Genomic DNA, 22,714 nt, shown 5'->3' with positions numbered 1-22,714 from the left:
TTTGGACAAAGCAACAGGAAAAAGCTTTCTGACAGTAACAGCTGTTTGACAGTGGAATGGTCTCCCCTGGGAGGTTGTGGACTCCCCCACCCCCTTCCTTGAAAGTTTTTAAGCAGAGGTTGGATAGCCACCTGCCATGCATTGCATGGGGTAGACGATTGTCAGGGTCCCTTCCAAACTCTACAATTCTGCTGGGGTAGCTCAGTCAGCAGAGCGCAAGACTCTCAAGGCCATGGGTTTGAGACCCCTTGTGGGCAAAAGATTCCAGGATGGCAGGGGGTTGGACTAGATGACCCTCAGGGTCCCTTCCAACTTTACAATTCTACGATGCTATGAACAGTCATTAACAGGGAGCTTCCTATGTCCCTAAGATCACTTGCTTCAATGCACGGCAGGGTGTGCACCTGCTTTCACGTGCACAAAGATGGGGGAAGCGTGCATTGACAAGTTAGGACTGAGGTCTAAGCAAAGATGCCCACGGGAAAAGGGTGGTGGGCTTTGCCAGGGAAGAAGAAAACAAGGCCCTGGAGGACTGCGCTGCTCCGGCGCCATGGCAACGCCGGGTGCCCCTCCCTCACAGAGCCGAGCGTGAGAGGCTGCGGGTCATAGACGCCGCTTCGCAGGCAAGAAGGCCGCCCCGCTCGGAGGGTCCGTTCTAGGAGTCGGCTTTTCTCACCCCCCCGCAACCCACCACCGTCTTCTGCCCTCCTCGGTCTCGGCTGAGGCGGCGGCGATTCCTGGACGGGGGAGGAGGGAGCGGGACTATCCTGAGCCATCCGCCGAAATGGTGAGCGGTTCCCGGGAGAGGAAGGCTCAATACCCCGAGCGGGGAGGCCAGGGGACGTCCCCGAGGCTCCGTTTCGCGACGCGGGCGCCCTCCGTCCCCGCCACGGGCCCTTCTTCCCCGTCCCCCGGTCCCCACCACACCGGCGGCGACCATTTTCTTTTAAGGGCAGCTGCTCGCAAGGGGATGGGAGCGACGTCATTCTCAAGCCCCCCAGGGCGCACCTGCTGGGTTGATGTCGGTGGGGAGAAAGGGGGCGCAGTGTTAGGTGTGGGGCAGAAAAGGGGCCACTTAGGACCTCCTTATATTTCGCAAGCCGAATGGAAGCTTTATTGGGGTGGCTTCTCCCGCCTACCCCCCCCACCTTTCGGCACCTCCTCTGTAGCCCAAAATGCGAATTTAGGTTAATTTTTTTCTGGAGGTGGGGGGTGCATGTATAAAGACGGGGGTGCCCTAAAAGCTGGTTGAGATGATCTATGTTTGCAAGAGCCCTGGCTCAGAGGTGGAATTTATGCAGAATCCCAAAACTTACAATAATAATACTGTAATAATAATTGTCACACGCACTCCTTGCTAAGAGCCTGAGGTCTATTGTGTAACTGTCCTCTTATGCCCGCTAAAGAGGATCTTACTTCGCTCTCACGTTCTTGTATATAACATTAATAATACTAAATAATAAAGGTTTTCTTTTATAATGGGAAGAGGTTGAAGGGTCTCCCGCCTCTTGCCTGCTTATTTATATCTGCCCACGCATTGCCCATATAATGAAAAGTGGTTTATTTACGTAATTTTGTTTGGGTGATTTTTTGACAGCAGCAGGGAAGGAGGTTTATTTACATTTTCATGCCCTGATCATTTTTTTTTTTTACAGCCGCAGGAAAGGGGAAGTGGGTATGTTTGGAGATCTGGGCGCCCTGTGCTTTCTCCTTGGAAATGTTTTTCTCCCTTGCTCTATTGTTCAGGTAGCAAGGGACTCTGTGTGAGTGAGTGTGTGTTTGTATATACGCACTTCTTCCCTGTGTGCATGATAGAGAACTCTGCTGCATATTCATTGCAGTGGTTTTTTCTGTCTGGTGCCCCAGAATGCAGCGCCAGGCAGTTTAAGGAGAGGCAGAATCTGAGATAATGAAAGAAAAAGACACAGTTTTAAAAAAACAAATGCCTTTCATCACTGCTGTTTTGTGTTCATTCTGTAAGGTGCCCTGGGGAAGATCAGCTGTGTCTTCCAGGTGGGCACCCACATACTGCAGCAGGCACTGCAAGAATGGGTTTTCAGGGGTGGTTTTGTTTATTTATTTGCCTTCCTTCCCTTTCATTCCCCCCCCCCACCTCTGTGGCTTAAAATAGCAGCAGAATGTAGCAAGCATATTTAAGGAAACAGAACCATGATCCTGCTTTCATCATTGGTGGGGAGACTGTAGGACTGCAGCTACCAATATATTGTTGGCACTCCTTCGTTGTATAGGGCAGGAGTAGCCAGTGTGGTGCCCTCCAGGAAAAGAATATAAAACGTTTTGTACTATAACTCCCATCAACCTGGGCTACTGACCATGCTGAATGGGAGTGATGGGAGTTGTAGTCCACTAGATCTGGAGAGCACCACCTTGGGTATTCCTGGTATAATGCATTTCAGGTCTTCAAAGCACACTTACAACAGTCATTTAAGGTAAGCCAGCCTGATCTCTGCATCTCTGATAGGGAAGGGAGATGAGTCTGAAAGTTGTTATGGCTGAGGTGACTTGGCCCAGACACATTTCTGGAATATGCTTATGCAGCCTGATCCTGTGTGTGTCTTTAAGGAAATCCCAGTGAGTTAAATGGGACTTCCTCCCAGGTACCTGTCCTTAGGATTGCAGCCAATAAACAACACCAGGACTTTCCAGGTGTTTTGTCTGGAAAGGTTTACCCTTCAAATGAACTTTTGTTGTAATTATTCCTTGGTCATTTGTTAGGGTTCTTCCAGACAGAGGATTTTTGGTTTCTTTTTGTGATGCATATCGAATGTGCATTGAATAATAGAAACCATAAACAATTGTATGCTAAATACAACAGTAACACTAATCACATATCCAAATGATAAGTTTTTTGTCATATATATCGTATATTCCCAATTGATCAAATTTTGTGTTTTGTTATTCCAATAAAAACAGACGCTTCTACAAACTTATCCTCTTTCTATCTGCCTTCTCTTCCTCTTAAGTTCATCATTTGACCATATAGCCCATTTTCCACATCTTAAAAGGTGGTTTAGGTTTTTTCCAATTGGGACAAATTCTCATCCTAGCTGCCATTAATAGGAAGACTACCATTTCAGAATCTTTATTGGGAGGCCATAACCAAGAATTTTCCTCATTTCTAGTAAAACAGTTTCCTAGCAGGACTTTATTATGGGACATTCCCATATGGTTGTTGTTTTAAAAAAAGCCAGATATGCTGATTTGGCACATCTGATTCTGACAAACCATTTAGTATGGGCAAGCTTGCCAGTCCTCAAAGGAACTGCTATTAGCCAAGGCAGCAAACTGGGCAATGGTGGCACTGTCCAAAGGCTGTAATGTGAAGTCTCCATACTGCTTCATCCTTCCCTCTTGCTTCTAACTGGTTGGACAGTGTTCAGTCAACCATGGGGAAGACCACTGTCAGGGCGCAGGCTCGTTTTATTCTTTGTAACATCTTGCAATTCTGTTTTCCAGTTTCGTGGGAGGTATTCTACCCCTAGGACTCACCAGGCCCCAAACGTTTCCCAGAAGCATCAAAACAGAAAGAAGGGTGGGTGGATTTAGAAAAAAAAAAGAGTACAGTACGGAAAAATGTGTCCTGTGCAGCAATGCTGGACTTCAATGTAGTTCTTTGTCGGGGGGGGGGGGCAGGCTGCCGTTCCAACCCCTGCAGATCACTACCATACATACAGGTCGTTGTGTGCCCTACCATGCTCATAATAGAGAAAGGAGCAAAGTCACTTGGGCACCTTTTTTGGTCCTCCGTGGCTGCCCTCTGATCCTAGTAGCTCTGCTCAGTGTAGAGGACAAGTCAAGGCACTTAAACCTCCACTTTGTCCTTTGCTGTTAATTTGGTAGCATGTGTTTTCTGTCTTTGTAGGGAGGAAGGCTTAGTTTTCTTTTCTTTCTTTCCTTTTCCTGCTCAGGTGAATTTCACAATAGACCAGATCCGTGCGATCATGGACAAAAAGTCCAACATCAGGAACATGTCTGTGATTGCTCATGTTGACCATGGCAAGTCCACGCTTACAGATTCATTGGTGTGTAAAGCAGGTATCATAGCTTCAGCCAGAGCAGGTGAAACACGATTTACTGACACACGGAAAGATGAGCAGGAAAGATGTATCACAATCAAGTCTACGTGAGTATAGCTCATATTGGGCATAATGGCTTTGGCTGTAAAGCACAAGCCATCTGCAAATGGTGTGTTTTAAGACTATGGGCTTAAACTGGGTCTAGTTCAGTGGTTTTCCTCTTAACTGATTTAATTGTGCACTGTGAAATGACGGTTGCTGGGTTTTTCTTAGTATTGCTCTTATAAAAATCAAGAAACTACAGAGGGGTTGGATTCCTTGTCTGCCTGCTACAATAAATACCATGAGGAGTCTTGTGGCAACTTAAAGATTGACAGGTTTATTGTGGCAGAAGATGTGTGGAGTGTGATCCTTAGTGTAGACACACACACACACACACACACACACACACACACACACACCATAAACATAAGGGGCCAAAGTTACTGATACAAATCATAATGATTTTGGCACTGAATTACACGTATGTAATGTATAGGAAAAATGAAGGCTACAGGTTCAGGCTCATTGTATTGACCTTAAATCCATATGCTATCCAATGTACCCCCCTCCTTCAACTCAGCAATCTTTTTATACAGTCATACCTCATGTTGCGTCCGCTTCAGGTTACGTGTTTTCGTGTTGCATCCCACGGCAATCCAGAAGTACCGGAACAGGTTACTTCCGGGTTTCGCTGCATGAACAGACGCGGCACTTCGGCTTGCGTCAGTTCCGTGTTACAGACGGGCCTCCGGAACAGATTCCGTCCATAAGATGAGGTTTCACTGTACTTGGTTTAATTTGGGCCTAATTAATATTCATATCACACATCTCCAGGATGTTCTTGTGGCAGCCTTAATATTTTTTTTCAAAATTAACAATGAATTGAGTTTTTAAATCTCATTCATAAGCAGCTGAAAACAAAGAGGTTAAAAACATGAAACCAATATCCCATTGGCTGTGCCAGGAAACTGAATGCTTTACTAAAAAGGGAAATCTTCATTGCCCTCTGAAAACTCTCAAGAGAGTTGACCAGATGCAGCTCTCCTAAGGAGAGGATGCAACCATCACAGAGACAGATCTAGTCTCTGCCACCTGCACTTTTACAAATGCAGGAACCCTATGCCGTGCCTCCCTAGCTAGTCTTAATGCATGTAGGGCAGGATGAGAAATTCAACATAGTTCTTTTTTTTAAAAAAAATAATTTTTATTGGATTTTGTCAAAAAAAACACAAAAAAGAAGAATACAAAACCAGTTTAACAAATCTTATTCCCCCAAATTCTTCACATCTCAATATCAATTAAAATAGATAAAAAAGAAGAAAAAAATAAAAATACAATGGCACAATTCTATAACTTCTACTCTAAACATTTCGGATTTCCCCTTCTTGAGTTCTAGTTATCATAATACCTCTCGCAGTTTCCAAATCTAAAATCACATTCTTTTTTCTAGGTTTTAACTTCTTTATTACCAACAACCTTTCTCACTTCAAAATTACTATTATTTAACTACTACTCTCTACCTCTTACCCAAAAATATTTAAACTTATCATCAAAATCTTTTACCCTATTATTCCCATCCACACAACAGAATCTCACCCCCCTTTCCCTGGAGTCGGTGTCTCCAGATGCATCAGCCAGATCCTTGATACAATCCTTAATACATTCCGAGGTCAGACCATTTTATATCAATCAATACCAAATAATCCAAAACTCCCTCACCCCACCCCTAATCTGTCCCAGTCCAACTTTTGCCGAACTCTTACCCCTCTCTTCTGTAATCCCAACACTTTATTTCCATTCTCACTGTGAATCTCTTTCTGCACCCCACCTGTTTGCTTCTTCCCCTCTCTCACTGGGGTATTAACCTTTCTGTTCCCTTTTTTGGGGTGCTTTTGCGCTCCCACCCTACGCTGTTTCACCTCTCTCACCAGTGAAACAGAAGTTTCTCCTTGCTTTCCTCCCTGTTCCACCTCTCCCACCGGTGGAACAGTATTTTTCACACAAATCAAATCTATTAGTTCAGCATATTGTCCTTCAAAATTGGATTTCTCCTCTTCTGGGCTTTCTCCGTAAGTCACACCAACAAAGTCCTGCTCCTCCAGTCTTTTTTATTCTCCCTTTTCTTGCTTTAATTCAACATAGTTCTTAAAGCTGGACTTCCAGTTCCATCAACCCTGGCCATTAGGCACGCTTGTTTGTGGCTGATGCAAGTTGGAATCCAACACCATCTGTATGAGTGCCTCCAAGTTCCCCCTTCTTGGGACATGCCTTAAGCCTCAGTGCCTCAAGTTCAAAGTGCCTCAAGCCCCAGCTGTGATGTTTATAGAAATTATGCATAAATGTAAATACATTTTGGGGAAACCCTCCATCTCTTTTGTAGGGCCATTTCTCTCTACTACGAGCTCTCAGAAAATGATTTAGGCTTCATCAAACAATGCAAAGATGGCTCTGGCTTTCTCATTAATTTAATCGACTCCCCTGGGCATGTGGATTTCTCCTCTGAAGTCACAGCAGCACTTCGTGTCACTGATGGTGCTCTTGTAGTTGTTGACTGTGTTTCAGGTAAGTGTGCTAAAACTGGGGAACTAATTGCTTTTGAGAAATCTGTTGTTTGTGAGGCAGCCAGTAAGATATAGCAGGGGATAAGAATCCTTTGAGAACAAGTGACTGTGTTTTTAGTATTTTGCAGTTCTGCTCTTATAGAATCATGAAATTGCAGAGTTGGAAGGGACCCCGAGGGTGACAATCCCAGCCTTTCTACCAAGTGAGTGGAACAGGACATTGTCTCTTGCATTGCACAAGGTTTCAAAGGCATAGCATGAAGTCACAGGCAAGATCCTGCTCCTTGGGGAGGAGGAGTGACCTAGCAACCAGAGATATTTGGTTGGCTAAGAAGGCTGGTCAAAATTTGTGGGTCCCTGTTTATGTCTGTGCAGCACTTTTAAATATGTACCAGCCACAAATATTCTAGAAATTGGAATATGTGCTTATGTGACATGTGGCTGATGTTTCTTGTGCCATCTATTAAGCCCACAGGTTATAATAAAAGGAAGCTGAAAGCATATTTCCTGCATTGTGCACACCAGTACAGTGTGGAGATTCAATATGGATATGACAAGCCCAGTATCTATCTGCTCCTTAGTGAAACTCACTGGGTGGCCTTGGGTAACTGAATGACTATCAACCTAAAGTACATCATGGGGTGTCGTGAGGCACTAAAATGATGTCCTCAGCTCTTGGGAAAGAAAGTGGGGTATAATGCTAGCAAACCTCTTCTAATAATTTATATAGAGTGTGCTGAGACCTTATTATATTTGAGGCTTTTGCCAGGCATCCCCAAACTGCGGCCCTCCAGATGTTGTGGCCTACAACTCCCATGATCCCTAGCTAACAGGACCAGTGGTCGGGAAAGATGGGAATTGTAGTCCAAAACATCTGGAGGGCCGAAGTTTGGGGGTGCCTGCTTTTAGCCTTGAGAATTTGAACTCCCCCTTTTAAATAAGGAAATGCTTAATAATAATAATAATAATAATAATAATAATAATAATAATAATTTATTATTTATACCCTGCCCATCTGGCTGGGTTTCCCCAGTCACTCTGGGCGGCTTCCAACAGACATATTAAAATACACTAATTTCTTAAAAATTAAAAGCTTCCCTAAACAGGGCTGCCTTCAGATGTCCTCTAAACGTCTGGTAATTATTTTTCTTTTTGACATCTGGTGGGAGGGCGTTCCACAGGGCGGGTGCCACTACCGAGAAGGCCCTCTGCCTGGTTCCCTGTAACTTAGCCCTTATCATTGTGAAAATGACCTTCAAAATGTGTTTGCTGGCTTCCCTGCAGCTCAGGAAGCTCAACAAAATTTCCTGTGGTCAAGGCTTCAGAATAAGCTGTGTGACTTACAAACGTACACAGAGTATGGAATTTCAGCAGCCTGCAATAGCCTGAATGCTATGGGATGCCAGGGTGATGCTCTAGCAGTATTTAACAGTCTTGTTTTTGTAAACTGGCACAAAATCAGTTCACTAAGGTGGTACGGTAGCTAAACCTTTTAAATGAAAACAAGTGAAATCAATGGTTACCCATATCTTCAGGTTGTTAGGCAGCAAGCCATCTTGTTGTTCCTGCTCTTTACTGAGTTGAAATTCTCAGGGCAGACCTGGGCTGACCTTTCTACAGTCAGTTCTGCTGCAACAGGTTTTCTCTGGAAGCAGGCTAAGCAAACACTGCCTGTCCACTTTCTCGCCTAGGGGTTTGTGTGCAGACTGAGACTGTGCTTCGCCAAGCAATTGCTGAGCGTATCAAGCCAGTGCTGATGATGAACAAGATGGATCGTGCTTTGCTGGAGCTGCAGTTAGAGCCGGAAGAACTTTACCAGACCTTCCAGCGTATCGTAGAAAACGTCAATGTTATAATATCCACTTATGGAGAGGGTGAAACTGGACCCATGGGTAATATTATGGTAAAGAGGACTTACGTTGACATTGGAGTGGATCTGAAAACTAGTTTCGGAAGGATCAAATCCTGCTACACCAAGCTAGCGCAGAAGTTATTTTTCTTGCCTACCTGTGCAAAAACTGTTCACGTGAGAGCATCCAGCTTGTGGAATTTGCTGCTGCAGTTTCTCTGAGCAGCTCTTTCAAGGTTATACTATTCCTTGGGGAGAAACCATAGCTCACTGTCAGAGCACACTCACATCATTCACCAGAGGCCCCAGAATCAGACCTTGGCACCTCCAAATTGCAAAAATGAAAAAAGGGGGGGGATCTCTGGTATCAGGGCTCAGAAAGGCATTCCTTTGCTGAGACCTTGGAGAGCTACTGCTGGTCAGAGGAGGCACTACTGAGCTAGATAGGCTGGTACTTTGAATGTCTCTTCTACTACAGAGCGCTTGTTTGAGCAGTTATTTGTGCAGGCAAAGCCATGAAAAATAACACTATTAGCTTTTTTTTTGTCTCAGTGGAGAACACTGAGTTCCTTTTAAGCAGAGGTGACTAACCTTTGGCCCTATGGATGGATGTCAGTGGACTCCAAATCACATCATTCCTGACCATTGGCCATCTGGCTGGGGCTAATGGGTATTGAAGTCTGACAGCGTCTGGAGGGCACCTGTTTTAAAGCATAGGTGATGATTAAGCTGTGATACGGATGCCACAGATTGCTTTTCTGGACAAGATCAGGCTACAGTCCAACCTGCCTCTTGTGCTCTACAGATCAGTAGTTGAGGCAAAACTGCAGGCCCATTCTTGGGTTGCCACCCTCTAGACCTCTCACGTAGGAGGCATGTTAAGAAGGGTAATAAATAAGGGGTGCAGAACACGATTTCTTTAATTCATTGAATACACTTTACGCTCTTTTGGGTGGCTGCTCAAGAAGTACATACTAGCCACCGTTAAAATGGTTCGGCCCCAGGTGATGCTCATTTTGATACAAGCTGCCTAGATTTCAGTGGAATGTAGGTATGTTTAGGGTTGCATTCTTGATGTGTTCCTGTGATAAAAGCAGGCCCTCCCTCCTCCTGTTTGTAGATTGATCCCGTCATTGGTACTGTCGGCTTTGGCTCTGGCCTGCATGGTTGGGCTTTTACTCTGAAACAGTTTGCCGAGATGTATGTAGCCAAATTTGCTGCCAAAGGGGAAAAAGCACAGCTCCCAGCAACAGAAAGAGCCAAGAAGGTAGAAGACATGATGAAAAAGCTATGGGGAGACAAGTGAGTAAGGGCATATATATATATATATTTATGCATGGTAGTTGGTGTCACCCAGATAAGTCAGTTTAGGAATTAATCATTTCATGGTGTGTACTTGCATATACAATACACTCACCTGTGGGTTTTGGTGGTTCCTCTTACAAATTCATGATACTAAATACCTATGATAATTAAAAAGTGGTTAGGTACTGAAAAAACTAGAAATAATGTTGTCAATGTGGCTGTGACAACTGTAAGTGTATATTTGATATCTTTCTGCTTTGTAAATTAAGAAGAAACACAGGCAGAAGGATATGGCGAGATCACTGGTGCTTTGTTTGATGAATTGAAAAGTCCAAATAAGATAGCTTCTGTTTCTTTTTCAGTTCCTCAACCTTTTCACTGTATGTAAAAAAAATAAGCCTTGCTTTTTAATTTAGGTACTTTGACCCGGCAAATGGAAAATTCAGTAAATCGGCAACCAACCCTGACGGAAAGAAATTGCCGCGGACTTTCTGCCAACTCATCCTGGATCCTATTTTTAAGGTGAAACTCTGTTCGACAAAAACAGTATTATCACCTAAACTTGAGAATTATTCCCTCCTTCAGTCTGTTAGGAGAATTCCCAAGAACAAGCTATTCTTCAGGGTGCTGAAGAACAGAGTGAAGGAAGGATCCATGTGAAACCTCAGGCCACTTATTGCCGGCAGACAGGCTTCCCTGGGCTTGATAAAACATCCCTGGAGTAAATGCATTTGCAGCCAACTAAGCAGGCTGATTCCCCCCCCCCCCCAAACACACACACACCTGTGCAACACACATCAGTTAAGTTATAGAGTGTTTAACCGATGGCATGAATGTGCCTTAAAGCATACTGTCAGGGGGCCAGCTTATTGACTGGTGCACTGACAAAATGTTAAGCTTCCAGAATCCTGAACCTAGCAGGATCTGCAGAATGCAAAGTGCCCTTGAGTATCGGTAGCAAGCTATAAGATATGGAAGCTGCTGTTCTGTAGCCTTGGGTAGAAATGGAAGTACTGTGCATTCAGTAAACCTGGCACATAAGCCCTCTTCAAGCCTTGTAGTGATGCTGTGAGGATGGTTGTGCAGTCTCCACCTCATCATCATTCTTCCCCCTGTGTGAGTTGGAGGGCAACTGTTAGAAGCAAGAGGCCTCCTGTAGCCATGGTGGCTCTTGAACCCTGATTTTCCAAGGTATAGGAGACTCCTTGCTTGATGCAGTTACCTTCCAACCTTTGGTGGGCAAAGAGAATGACAAGGGGGTGGAGTGAAACCCCCCCCCCCATGATTACAGGTCACAGATTAAGAACACCTAAATTAAACTATGTGACAACACTTGTCTCTTAAAGTGACGTAGAGGAAATTCTCATTTGGCTTGACTTTCATTCAACACTCTGTTCTCAGCAGCTGATTGATGGCATGCTAGATCGGTTGGGCAAGCAAAATCTCTGTAACATACTTTCGCTGTGTAGGTCTTCGATGCCATTATGAACTTTAAGAAGGAAGAAGCATCCAAACTGATAGAGAAACTGGACATCAAGCTGGATGCTGAAGACCGAGAAAAGGAGGGGAAGCCACTGCTCAAGGTACTTCGATACCGTGTGTGTCTATGTCTCTGTGTCCCTTTTGGCACAGCTGTGCTAAGCAGCACCTGCTTTGCAGACAGAGTTGCAAGTTCAGTCTAGGGTAGCACGACAGGAAGGGCACTGGGGCACTGGGGCATGGCCAACTTTATATATTCTTATGAGATGGGCACTGGAAGATTGACACCACATTTCTGAAGAGGAACATCGGTCTCCCAACTACTGCTCTTCACTAACCCACACTTGCAGACTACTGCGCTACTGTGAAATGTGCAAAACCTAAACCGAGCCCTTCAAGATATACAAAGCAACCTGCCTCAGAAGGGAAGCAGAGCTACCGGTAATATGCAACACAAAAGGAAAAGGAAACATAAGTGACTTTCTCCTCCAACACTGTAAAAACTTTGGAAGCCACAACTTTAAACAAAGACAGTGTAACAGAATAGTGTATGTATGTGTATGACTGTAATTGTGTTTTTGTTTTGTTTTTAAGGGAGAGCATTCAATTTTGTTGTACTATTTAAAGTACAATGACAATAAAGTATCTGTCTGTCTATCTATCTATCATCTATCTATCTATCTATCTATCTATCTATCTATCTATCTATCTATCTAATTAACCAAACAAAGAAACTAAAGGGAGAAACAGTAGCTTGAGTTGTGTTCAATGTCTGTTTCCCAGGCTGTAATGCGTCGTTGGCTGCCTGCAGGAGATGCCTTACTTCAGATGATTACCATCCACTTGCCTTCCCCTGTTACAGCGCAGAAATATCGCTGTGAACTTCTGTATGAGGGACCGCCTGATGATGAAGCAGCTATGGGTAAGATAACATAAGCAATCCAAGGCAGAAAATGACTACTTTGCAAACTCTTGAAATTTCTTACTACTGTATATCTTTTTTTTTAATTTCCCATCATTATTTCTACTACGCTCTGTGTTCATTGGCAGATGTTGGCCTTCTTCTTTACGAGACTGTACAAATATTTTAAGAATAGGGAGTGAGACCTGATGGTGTAGCAGGACTTGACACTCCAAAAGGTCCTCAGCTGAGCTATCTATTATATAAGCAGCCCTCTACAAAACACACTTCCCATTTCATTCACCTACAGTGGTACCTTGGGTTACAAATGCTTCGGGTTACAAACTCCACTAACCTCGGGTTGAGAACTTTGCCCCAGGATGAGAACAGAAATCGCACGGTGGCAGCGGGAGGCCCCATTAGTGAAAGTGCGCCTAAGGTTAAGAATGGTTTCGGGTTAAGAACGGACCTCTGGAACGAATTAAGTTCATAACCCAAGGTATCACTGTATTTGGATAGACTTTGCTTTTCTCCAATTAGTTTCCTGTACCCGATTGATCAGCAACATATAACTGATTTTTATGTTTCATTTTTAAAAAGGAAGGCAAATCCCTCATCATGATATCTCAGCTGAGTTCACTATCTGTGCATTGTTTTGCTGCAGGTGTTAAGAACTGTGATCCAAAGGGCCCTTTGATGATGTACATCTCCAAAATGGTCCCCACGTCTGACAAAGGTCGTTTCTATGCCTTTGGGCGGGTCTTTTCTGGCATTGTTTCCACAGGCCAGAAAGTACGAATAATGGGGCCAAACTATACCCCAGGAAAGAAAGAAGATCTCTACCTGAAGCCCATTCAAAGGTAGATGGTGATGGCATCATTTCTTTTGGAAGTCAATGCATGCAAAGATATCCCAATGTTATAATATATGTATATTTTTGTTTTATGGGGGCGGGGAACCCGATAAGAGGCAGCAGCATTTTTATTTTTTCTGAGACATTTTTCTTTATGGCATGTCCATTATAACTTTAGTTACTGAGAGATATGATAGACATTTAAAAGGGCAATTAGAGAGAATACCTTTTATGTGAAAAGGTTGGTTTTTTTCTAAAATTAAAAAAATACTTCCGATGATAAAATAGATTGTTACCCATCCTCTGTCTTTGTAGAACCATTTTGATGATGGGTCGTTATGTTGAGCCCATTGAGGATGTACCTTGTGGCAACATTGTTGGCCTAGTTGGTGTTGACCAGTTTTTGGTGAAGACGGGCACCATTACCACCTTTGAACATGCCCACAACATGAGAGTGATGAAATTTAGTGTTAGCCCAGTTGTGCGGGTTGCAGTTGAAGCAAAAAACCCTGCCGACCTACCAAAACTAGTGGAAGGTCTAAAGCGTCTCGCCAAGTCTGACCCTATGGTCCAGGTGAGTGTTAGCTGTACCTTTGTGAATTATTGGTTTGCAGTGGAGCTTTGCTGGAAGAGAGTTTTTCGTTATAGCATTTGCAAGCATGCCACTCAAGGGAAGCAGCTACAGACTTGCTCAGAACTCGGACAGAAATTTCAAAATAAAGCAATCCAGCCCTTGACATTTGTAGTCAGCCTATGTCTTCATATTAATTTGGACACTCAGTTTCTCCCATCTGAAGACTGAACAACTGCTACTTTGTGAATAGTGGGGTGGGAAGTGTATAAGATCCAGCACATCCATAAATACTGTACCTTCCAAGATTGGGGTTATTGTCAGAGTGAAAGGGTGAAATGATATCTATGGGGAACTTGTAGTAGTGTTGCAACCAGGAAGAAAGCCTCACCATGTCATAAGAGTCAAAAACTAATGCAGGGGTCCCCAGACTACGGCCCCCGGGCCGGATGCGGCCCAATTGGCCTCGCAATCCGGCCCGCAACGACCCCCGCCACCCGCTGCCGCCGCCCGCTCTTACAGCGTGCAGCGCGGCGGCGATCTTCCAAATCGGAAAAAATCGTCGAAAATCCTTTGTGCGCATGCGTATGGGCCTCTCCCGACCCAGAAGAGGTCATTTCCGGTGCACTTCCGGGTCGGGGGAGGCCCATACACATGCGCACAAGCGATTTTCGGCGATTTTTTTCGACCGGGAAGCGCGCCAGTGCGCCAGTAAGTGTGTGCGCATGCGCACGGGCGCGCACTCCCCCGCCCTCCGGCCCGCTGCGCGCGCACTCCCCTGCCCTCCGGCCCAAAGCCCAGTAAGTCTGGGGACCCCTGAACTAATGAATACAGGAGGGATTTATTACCAGGTTAATTTTGCAGGGTGTGATCTGAAGGAACATTTTGCATTATCCCTGCTTAAGCTAAGTGGGTCTGGTCAGTATCTGGATGGGAGATTGCCTGAGAACGCAGGTGCTCCAAAATAGCAGGATGTAAACGGAAGAAATAAAGCACGTTTTCCGAAATAAGCTTCTCTCATTTGCTCCAGAGTAAGTGAAGATTCAGTTGTAGAGTAACAAATTTCTCTTCAGATTTACTGGCTTTTATGAAGCTGCCTTCTCTTAGCTGAAGAAGATTGAATTCAATCAGAATATTGTTTCCATAATTTTTAACTGTTGCGGAGTTTCAGCTAAAGAAGAAAATTGTGTTTTGAAATGGTTAGGGACAACTTGGTACTAAACCTTTCCTGTCATCCTTGGTTCTTACCTTTCTCATTAACATGGGATAAGGACAGGATGGTGGAAATTGCTGCTCCCTTTTACTACAGATGTATCTGGAAGAATATAAACAGGACAGGCAGTGACTAGGGAAGAAAGGACCTGACCAGATGGGGAGGGCAGTTAATGTCTGTACTGTATTCAGTGGTGATGCAAAATCATGGTGCAGGGCGGGGATTTTGAGTCCAGAGGCCAAATGTAGCCTTTTTATCTGGCCCTTGGGACTTTTTCTAGGCCATACCCCTTAACAGCCCTATTCCATACCCTCCTTCAATATTTTTGCCTGACTGGAATGTGTTTTTGAGCTCTGGCAATGTCTCTTGGCTGCCTGGATTTGGGGGGGGGGGGGGCATGTTTGTAGAAAGGTACATTAACCCAGGTGGCGCTGTGGTTAAACCACTGAGCCTAGGGCTTGCTGATCCGAAGGTCGGCGGTTCCAATCCCTGTGACGGGGTGAGCTCCCGTTGCTTGGTCCCAGCTCCTGCCAACCTAGCAGTTCGAAAGCACGTCAAAATGCAAGTAGATAAATAGGAACCGCTACAGCGGGAAGGTAAACGGCGTTTCCATGTGCTGCTCTGGTTCGCCAGAAGCGGCTTTGTCATGCTGGCCACATGACCTGGAAGCTATATGCCGGCTCCCTCGGCCAATAATGCGAGATGAGCGCGCAACCCCAGAGTCTGTCACGACTGGACCTAATGGTCAGGGGTCCCTTTACCTTTACCTTTACCCTTTACCTTTACATTAACTGTACAAAGGTAACATTAACCATTGGTTGCTTTGCCAACTTTTGCTTCTGGCACCAGAAAAGGCTGATCAGATGTGGCCCTTGGCTGGAAAAAAATGGTTTCCTACCCCTTAGCATTACAACAACATAGTGAACCTCTGGTTTGTAAGCTTCTTCGTCACCCAAGAAAATGTGAAGCTTCTTGGCATGACAAATTGCACCTTCCTGATTTGTCCATATGTGAAGAAACTGGTTTTTACAAACCAGTTCACAAGCCAGGACATCAAACCAAAGGTGTATGTCACTGAAATCTCTCTCACACGCAAGGAAATGGGGAGAAGCATACAAGCTTGAGGCTTACCACAGTGCATGTTTGTTGCAACAAGCTGTACAGTGGTATCTTGGTTTACAAACTTAATCCGTTCTGGAAATCCATTCTTAAACCGAAACCGTTCTTAAACCGAGGTGCGCTTTCCCTAATGAGGCCTCCTGCCGCCAGTGCCCTTCCACCGTTCGGATTCCGTTCTTAGACCGAAGTAAAGTTCTCAAAACGGGACACTATTTCCGGTTTTGCGGAGTTTGTAAACGGAATTGTTCTTAAACCGAGGTACCACTGTAGTTAGTTATGACTTCTGAATGTCGTCCCTGTGGTGAGAAGTTCTAACCTTTGTGTAGAAGAGAGAGCTCAATTGCAACAAACATCCATACTGCTAGTGCACTGTTGATTTGTGCTTTTAGACTTCTGTACAATCCCTGAGCTCTGTAGGAATCTTTGAAATTGCAGAATGTTGTGTTTGACAATGTTCCCCCTTCCAAGCTCTCAGGACGGGATGTGATAACAATTCGAATAAATAAATACAAGCATATATAGATAGGCCTTGGTCTTCGGTAGTACTCTTTCTTGTGTTTTCAAAATTAGGAAGCATTTCTCTCCCCTTCTTCTGTTTGGTGGGGTGGCTCTGTTTGAACCTACTGCTGTACAAGCTACAGAGCATGGCATAAATGTTAGAAGTGCTGCATTTTACCTGGCAGTACCTTGCATTTCACAGGTAGGTGCAGTGCTTGAAGGTCAGGGGTGAAAAGCACATCACAACCTAAGCCCAGCTTTTCCCATGATGATTTCTGCATAACAGTTGCGGAAAGGCCCTTTTGAAAATGGTTTGGCAGAATTGTAGCACGTTCCGCAGCATGAACTACCAGATAAGGAAATGCTGCTAAATTTTTATAACTTTTTCCTCCTGAAACAACCCAATAACCAACTTTTCCTGTTCACCAGTGCATCATTGAGGAATCTGGTGAGCACATCGTTGCTGGAGCTGGTGAGCTGCATCTGGAAATTTGCCTGAAAGATCTGGAAGAGGACCATGCCTGTATTCCCATCAAGGTATGCAAACTCACATGCTGTGTGGGCAGGGTTAGAACATGTAAGTGCCAGATGGACTGAGAATATGAGGTTTTTTTTAAATGGGAATTAGATATCTGGATCTGGTTTGGTGCCAAATAAATGAGACTTGTAGGAATAGGGCAGTATACAAAGCTAATAAATAAAATACAATTCAGTAGCCTGAAAATAATGAAAATTGAGTCTCTTTATATGACCTGCGTATATGACTTAATTTTGCTTCCAAAGGTTGGACCTCTTTTGGTGGGAGAGTGGCAGGCAAAGGTAGAGTGGGGGAGAAGATGTGAAATAAGCCTGGGATTCTCAATAAGGTTAATTTCTACATTAGGTCCCAGGTTTTGAATATGCTTGAGCACAAGATGCAAATGCCTGTTGACTTCTAGCTGTGCTCTTGTGCTTCTTCTCCCAGTCATTTCAGCGTGGCTTCTGGAAATGCTTATTAACTAGCATCTAACCAGTGTACTCGCTAGCTAACCATGGCTGAGCACATATTTTTGCTCTGGCAAAATAACAGAATCAGGGAGGGCCACCACCCTTTTTCTCTGCCTGGAGAAGCATGTGGATTCTCTGCAATACCAGGCTGACTTCAGAAGTACAGATGAATGGTGGTCGTATTCCTTGATGTCACACAGAACAAAGGTGACACCTGGAGAGCCAAGAGACTTGTGCTGCTTTCTGGGAATTTGAAGGTTAGTGCACTGGAGACAAGCTCCTGCCCCTCTCGACTGTGGAGGCAAGGGTTCATCTCCAACAGTGGTGCAGGGTGGCACATTTGCTTGCAGAGGTGAGACACATGGTCACAGCAAGAACTAGAGCTGCCAAGGCGAACCTAGATTTCTTAATCAGATTATTCATTTGGATTTCACTTGATAAGGAAACTCAATCCAGGTTTTTCTAGATGACTCGTCAGAACGCATTACTGCTTCTGTATTGCTCACTAGTCATTCTAGTAAGGCTCGAGCCTAAATCTGGCATTGAAATCTGTAAAACACTCAATGTAGCCTCTGTTCAGGATGTCCGACTGCCATATCTGGCCTGGTGTGCCATGTATCCCCACCTAGGGGCCACACACGTTATAATGAGGCTACAATTTTGGTATTTGTAGTGGGGAATATGTTCCGTCATTCTAGCTTGAAATGAACATGTGAAACTGGGTGGTAAAGGTTGATCTCGGCATAGAATGAATCTGTAAAGTGGACTCGAATTTATTAGACACTCTTCTTTTGCAACATAACAGAAATCAGACCCGGTAGTATCTTATCGGGAGACAGTCTCTGAAGAATCAATCCAGATGTGCTTGTCCAAATCCCCCAACAAGCACAACCGGTTGTATATGAAAGCCCGCCCTTTCCCTGACGGGTTGGCAGAAGATATAGACAAAGGGGATGTCAGTTCCCGCCAAGAGCTGAAGCAACGGGCTCGGTATCTGGCTGAGAAGTATGAGTGGGATGTGTCTGAAGCACGGAAGATCTGGTGCTTTGGTCCCGACGGAACAGGCCCCAACATCCTGGTGGACATCACCAAAGGGGTCCAGTACCTCAATGAAATAAAGGATAGCGTGGTCGCCGGATTCCAGTGGGCAACGAAAGAGGCAAGTCTGCCATAAAATTAGCACTTGATACACAAGATTTTTGAAATTATGTAAATTTTACAGCTCTCAGGTTCAATCCCTGATAACTCCTGGTTTGTTTTTAATAAAAAGATCTGAGGTAGCAAGACAGAGAAATTCCTAGGCACCCAGTACTGATAGACCTCAGTGGAATGTTTCTGTTTAGGGCTGTTGCACTAGGAATGGTTCCACTTGGATATAAATGGACTTAAACCACATTAAATGTTTCTGTGAAACACCATCTACTATCTTACTTTTCTTTGCTGTGCATAAGGTGTTTGATGCTAAGTTTTTTCATTATTATTTGCAAGCCTCTGTAGTGGCAGGTAGACCTCCCAACACTTTAATGCTCCGTAATGTTTTTCTTTATTTCCGGACAAGTAGCAACTTAACCAGCACCACCCTTAGCTCTCTTTTCTTTTGCCAGCTGAATTAAAACAAGTTTAAGCATTAGGATACCAATAGTACTGCAATCAGAAGTCTTTTTCCTTTCCACTTTTGACTGTTGTTTTTTGCAGGGTGTTCTGTGTGAGGAGAACATGCGGGGAGTTCGCTTTGACATCCATGATGTTACTCTCCATGCTGATGCCATCCACCGGGGTGGTGGGCAAATCATCCCAACTGCAAGGAGGGTTTTGTATGCCTCTGCCTTGACTGCCCAGCCCCGATTGATGGAACCCATCTATCTTGTCGAGATTCAGGTATGTCACTACCGGGTGGGTTGTCCCTGCTGAGACTTTGAAGCAGGAATCAAAACTCCTGTTCTCAGTTCTGGGATTTCACTGTCACAGTGGACTCAGGTCCGCTCTTCTTTTATCCCACTCCTGTTAGAACAAGAGCAGTATTACAGACTTCTAGGAAATTCCTCTCAATCCCCAACAGATTTTGTTCTTACTACTAGCCCTGCTTGTGCACAAATTTGCAGCTGAAGAGCCTCATTTGACATACTATGAAAGAACATGAGTTTTAAGTATGTTTAATATTAACTATCTTGGACCTAGGCAGCATTGGCTGATTCCTCACTAAGGCTGCAATTCCTGCCCTACGTACCTGGAAGTAACCCTAACTTCAGACTGGATGTGGTATGGATTGCAGCCTTCGTCATTTAGTTTTGCCTTCCCATTTAAGTGGAGAAATCTAGTCTGCCACCATAAAAGCAGGTGAGACTTTTGCAGCATAAAATTGAATAATGGTTTATTAATGTATAATATTTATTAACTCCAACAGAGCAAAAATGCTTTTATTCAAGATGTCGCATGGAGCTGTCTTTGTATTAGATACTTGAGTGCTGTTCTAGTGCGTTTTATTGTAAATAACATCATTTAGCAGCATAAAATTAAAGAGGTCCTGTGCCCTTTAGTTAATTGTTGATGAAAGGAGATACAGTGGTACCTCTGGTTGCGAATGGGATCCGTTCTGGAGCTCCAGTTGCATCCTGAGGAATTCACAACTGGAGGTGCCTTTTCGGCACATGCACACGGCACATAGAGCCCAGAAAAATACTTCCAGGTTTGCCATGTATGTATCCCGAAGGATACATAACTGGAGGTGAACGCAAGTAGAGGTACCACTGTACTGCGGACTTTCCGTTGAGCTGATGGGAAAAATCTAAACAACTGCCTTTTCTTCCCTAGTGCCCAGAACAAGTGGTTGGAGGCATTTATGGTGTGCTGAATCGAAAACGTGGTCATGTTTTTGAAGAGTCCCAAGTAGCTGGGACACCCATGTTTGTGGTCAAAGCATATCTGCCAGTTAATGAGTCTTTTGGTAAGAGATTGACTACTGATTTCATGACCTTATCAAATCCCACTGGGTGGTTCATACCATTCTTCTAGTTAAGTCACTAGTTTTTGGGGAAAGCTGTAATGCAATGAAATAAAAACTAGCATTCCTGGCTAAAGTATTTCTGTTTTCAACTTTGCCAGGAAAAGTAGCTCCCCATAATGGAGTAGTACCTCAGCCTAAGAGGGAAAATGACCCAGAATGAATTAGCAGATACTTGTGCGGAGTCAGACCATTGGTCCATCTAGCTCAGCAGTTCCTTCACTGGCTGGCAATGGCTTGCCAGGGTTTCAGGCTGGTGATGATTCTGCATACCAAGCAGATGCTCTTACCACTGAGCTACGACCTTCTCTTAGGAGTTAAAGAAATGCAGTGAGGAAGAGGCAGGTGTAGAAGATCAAAGAAATTTAAGCTAGATTGAACAAGCTTTTCCTTTTGGTATGAATTTAGCATTATTAATGCTGCATCAGATAAACTTGCTAAAGGTGGCTAAGTGAGAACTTTTGTTTGAATGAAAGGTCTGCCAGAGGATATTGCAAGGGGTGTTCTAGTCCCTACAAGTTACTCATTTTTTTCATCTCCCTAGGTTTCACTGCTGATTTGAGATCCAATACTGGTGGCCAGGCTTTCCCACAATGTGTCTTTGATCACTGGCAGATTTTGCCTGGAGACCCCTATGATGCTAATTCACGACCCTTTCAAGTCGTGGTTGAAACACGCAAACGCAAAGGCTTGAAGGAAGGTATTCCACCTCTGGACAACTTCCTAGACAAATTGTAACTACAACCTCATCCAGGTCAGGGGTGCCTATTCTAGCACTCAACTTCATCACAGAATTGGATTGCTTCACAAAGCCAGCAACGGAGTGGGAAACTGAACAGAAAAACTCCAAACATCTAGCAATTATGTCATGTTCACCTAATGAGAAATAAAAGTATGTGTTGAACCGCTTATCTGGTGAAGTTCTTGTTTCTGCAGTAAGCAGGCTTCCCCACTCACTGGTATTTATTTCAAGAGCCCCATACTGAAACAATTCATTTTGCAGAGGCCTTGCAACCTCTTGTTCCAAAATCACTTGAGGGCCTTTAATCTTATTTGCAATTGCCCTATTACGTACAAACAATAGCTTTAACAGATGAGAACTACTGCCTTGGAGACACGTTTGAGACTTGAGTAAAGTTCCAAACCATCTACTTGCAGGATTTTTTTTGCAAAGAGCTGTATTTCAACCCTGAAAAACTAAGAGACTTCCAATAAAAGACAGTACCCAACTTAGTGAATTTGCCTCACCTCCTGGCACCTGCAGTTACAATGCTGCAAGCTGCACAAGGACTGAAGGTCTCAAACTAGCAATCGCTATGGCTTTATGGTCAACCCACAACTCCCCGATACCAGGTTACTTTTGGGGACGGCTATACAGAGCAGGATGGGATGCTTGGAGGTAGAATAGAAAAAGAAAACAGAATGATACCAATACTCACTGAAAGCGATAGATGTATTTAACTTGAAGTTTGTTCACTTTAGTGAATCTACCCTGAGCAAAACTGAACAGTTAAGGTCCATTAATTTAGTGGGTCTACTCTTGAGTGCAGTAGTACTCCTGTTTAAGAACAGCCCCGTTTACGAACTATTTGGTTTACAAACTGCAAAACTGGAAGTAGTGTACAAACTGCAAAACTGGAAGTAGTGTACTGGTTTGAGAACTTTACCTTGGTATAAGAACAGAATCCGAATGGTGGAAGGGCACCGGTGGCAGGAGGCCTCATTAGGGAAAACGTGCTTCTGTTTAAGAACAGACTTCCGGAACGGATTAATTTCGTAAACTGAGGTACCACTGTAAAACTGAATTCTACCCAGTGGTTTAAGTTTTCAAAACATCTGAAGTGTAACCATTACTGGGTATCTCCTCATTTCTGCAAGCAAACGTGCCTATAAAATGGCAACAGAATATCAACAGTGTGGTAAAGAATCGGAAGTAGTAATCCGTCCTGGAAGACCGTTCCAACTTCCGAAACGTTTGACAACCGAAAGCAGAAGCCTCAATACAATAGGGAAACTCAAAATGGAAGCCATGTAGCACATCTGGCTTCTGAAAATTGTTTGAAAACCGGAAACAGTTCCAGGTTTTCGGCGTTCGGGAGCCGAAACGGAGATGTTCGGGAACAGAGGTTTGACTGTACAAAGAGACATGGATTCGCAGGCACAGTAAAGCAGAAATGACGGATTATTTCCTAATACATAAAAGCAATCAATTGGGAATCTTCCACCAATGACAGAAGGAAATCATGTTTTGTGTGTAAGGTAAAGGTACCCCTGTTTGTTAGGTCCAGTCGTGGACGA

At 44.1% G+C, this 22,714-nt stretch overlaps 1 protein-coding gene across 1 annotated transcript; it reads left to right on the top strand.

Annotated features, from left to right (window-relative positions):
• The first annotated feature begins 702 nt into the window (after window positions 1-702).
• Window positions 703-21,325, top strand: LOC118077085 (elongation factor 2). The gene is made up of 15 exons (XM_035100416.3): window positions 703-787; window positions 3,930-4,144; window positions 6,460-6,641; window positions 8,332-8,543; window positions 9,610-9,791; window positions 10,211-10,316; window positions 11,264-11,377; window positions 12,057-12,195; window positions 12,839-13,034; window positions 13,343-13,601; window positions 16,858-16,965; window positions 18,221-18,574; window positions 19,111-19,293; window positions 20,227-20,359; window positions 20,961-21,325. The coding sequence occupies exons 1-15, from the start codon at window positions 785-787 to the stop codon at window positions 21,152-21,154; spliced, it is 2,580 nt and encodes an 859-aa protein (XP_034956307.1). The 5' UTR covers window positions 703-784; the 3' UTR covers window positions 21,155-21,325.
• Window positions 21,326-22,714: the final 1,389 nt, after the last annotated feature.

The sequence above is a fragment of the Zootoca vivipara genome, chromosome 10 (assembly GCF_965207765.1).
Source record: "Zootoca vivipara chromosome 10, rZooViv2.hap1.1, whole genome shotgun sequence".
Lineage (NCBI taxonomy): Eukaryota > Metazoa > Chordata > Lepidosauria > Squamata > Lacertidae > Zootoca > Zootoca vivipara.
The sequence above is the reverse complement of the archived record's forward strand: the minus strand, read 5'-3'. Positions and strand labels throughout refer to the sequence as shown.

Bases quoted from the DNA above. Each gene is read 5' to 3' on its own strand.
- LOC118077085 (XM_035100416.3), top strand. The intron at 10,317-11,263 runs GTGAAACTCTGT...TTCGCTGTGTAG, and splicing joins TCCTGGATCCTATTTTTAAG to GTCTTCGATGCCATTATGAA. The intron at 12,196-12,838 runs GTAAGATAACAT...GTTTTGCTGCAG, and splicing joins TGATGATGAAGCAGCTATGG to GTGTTAAGAACTGTGATCCA.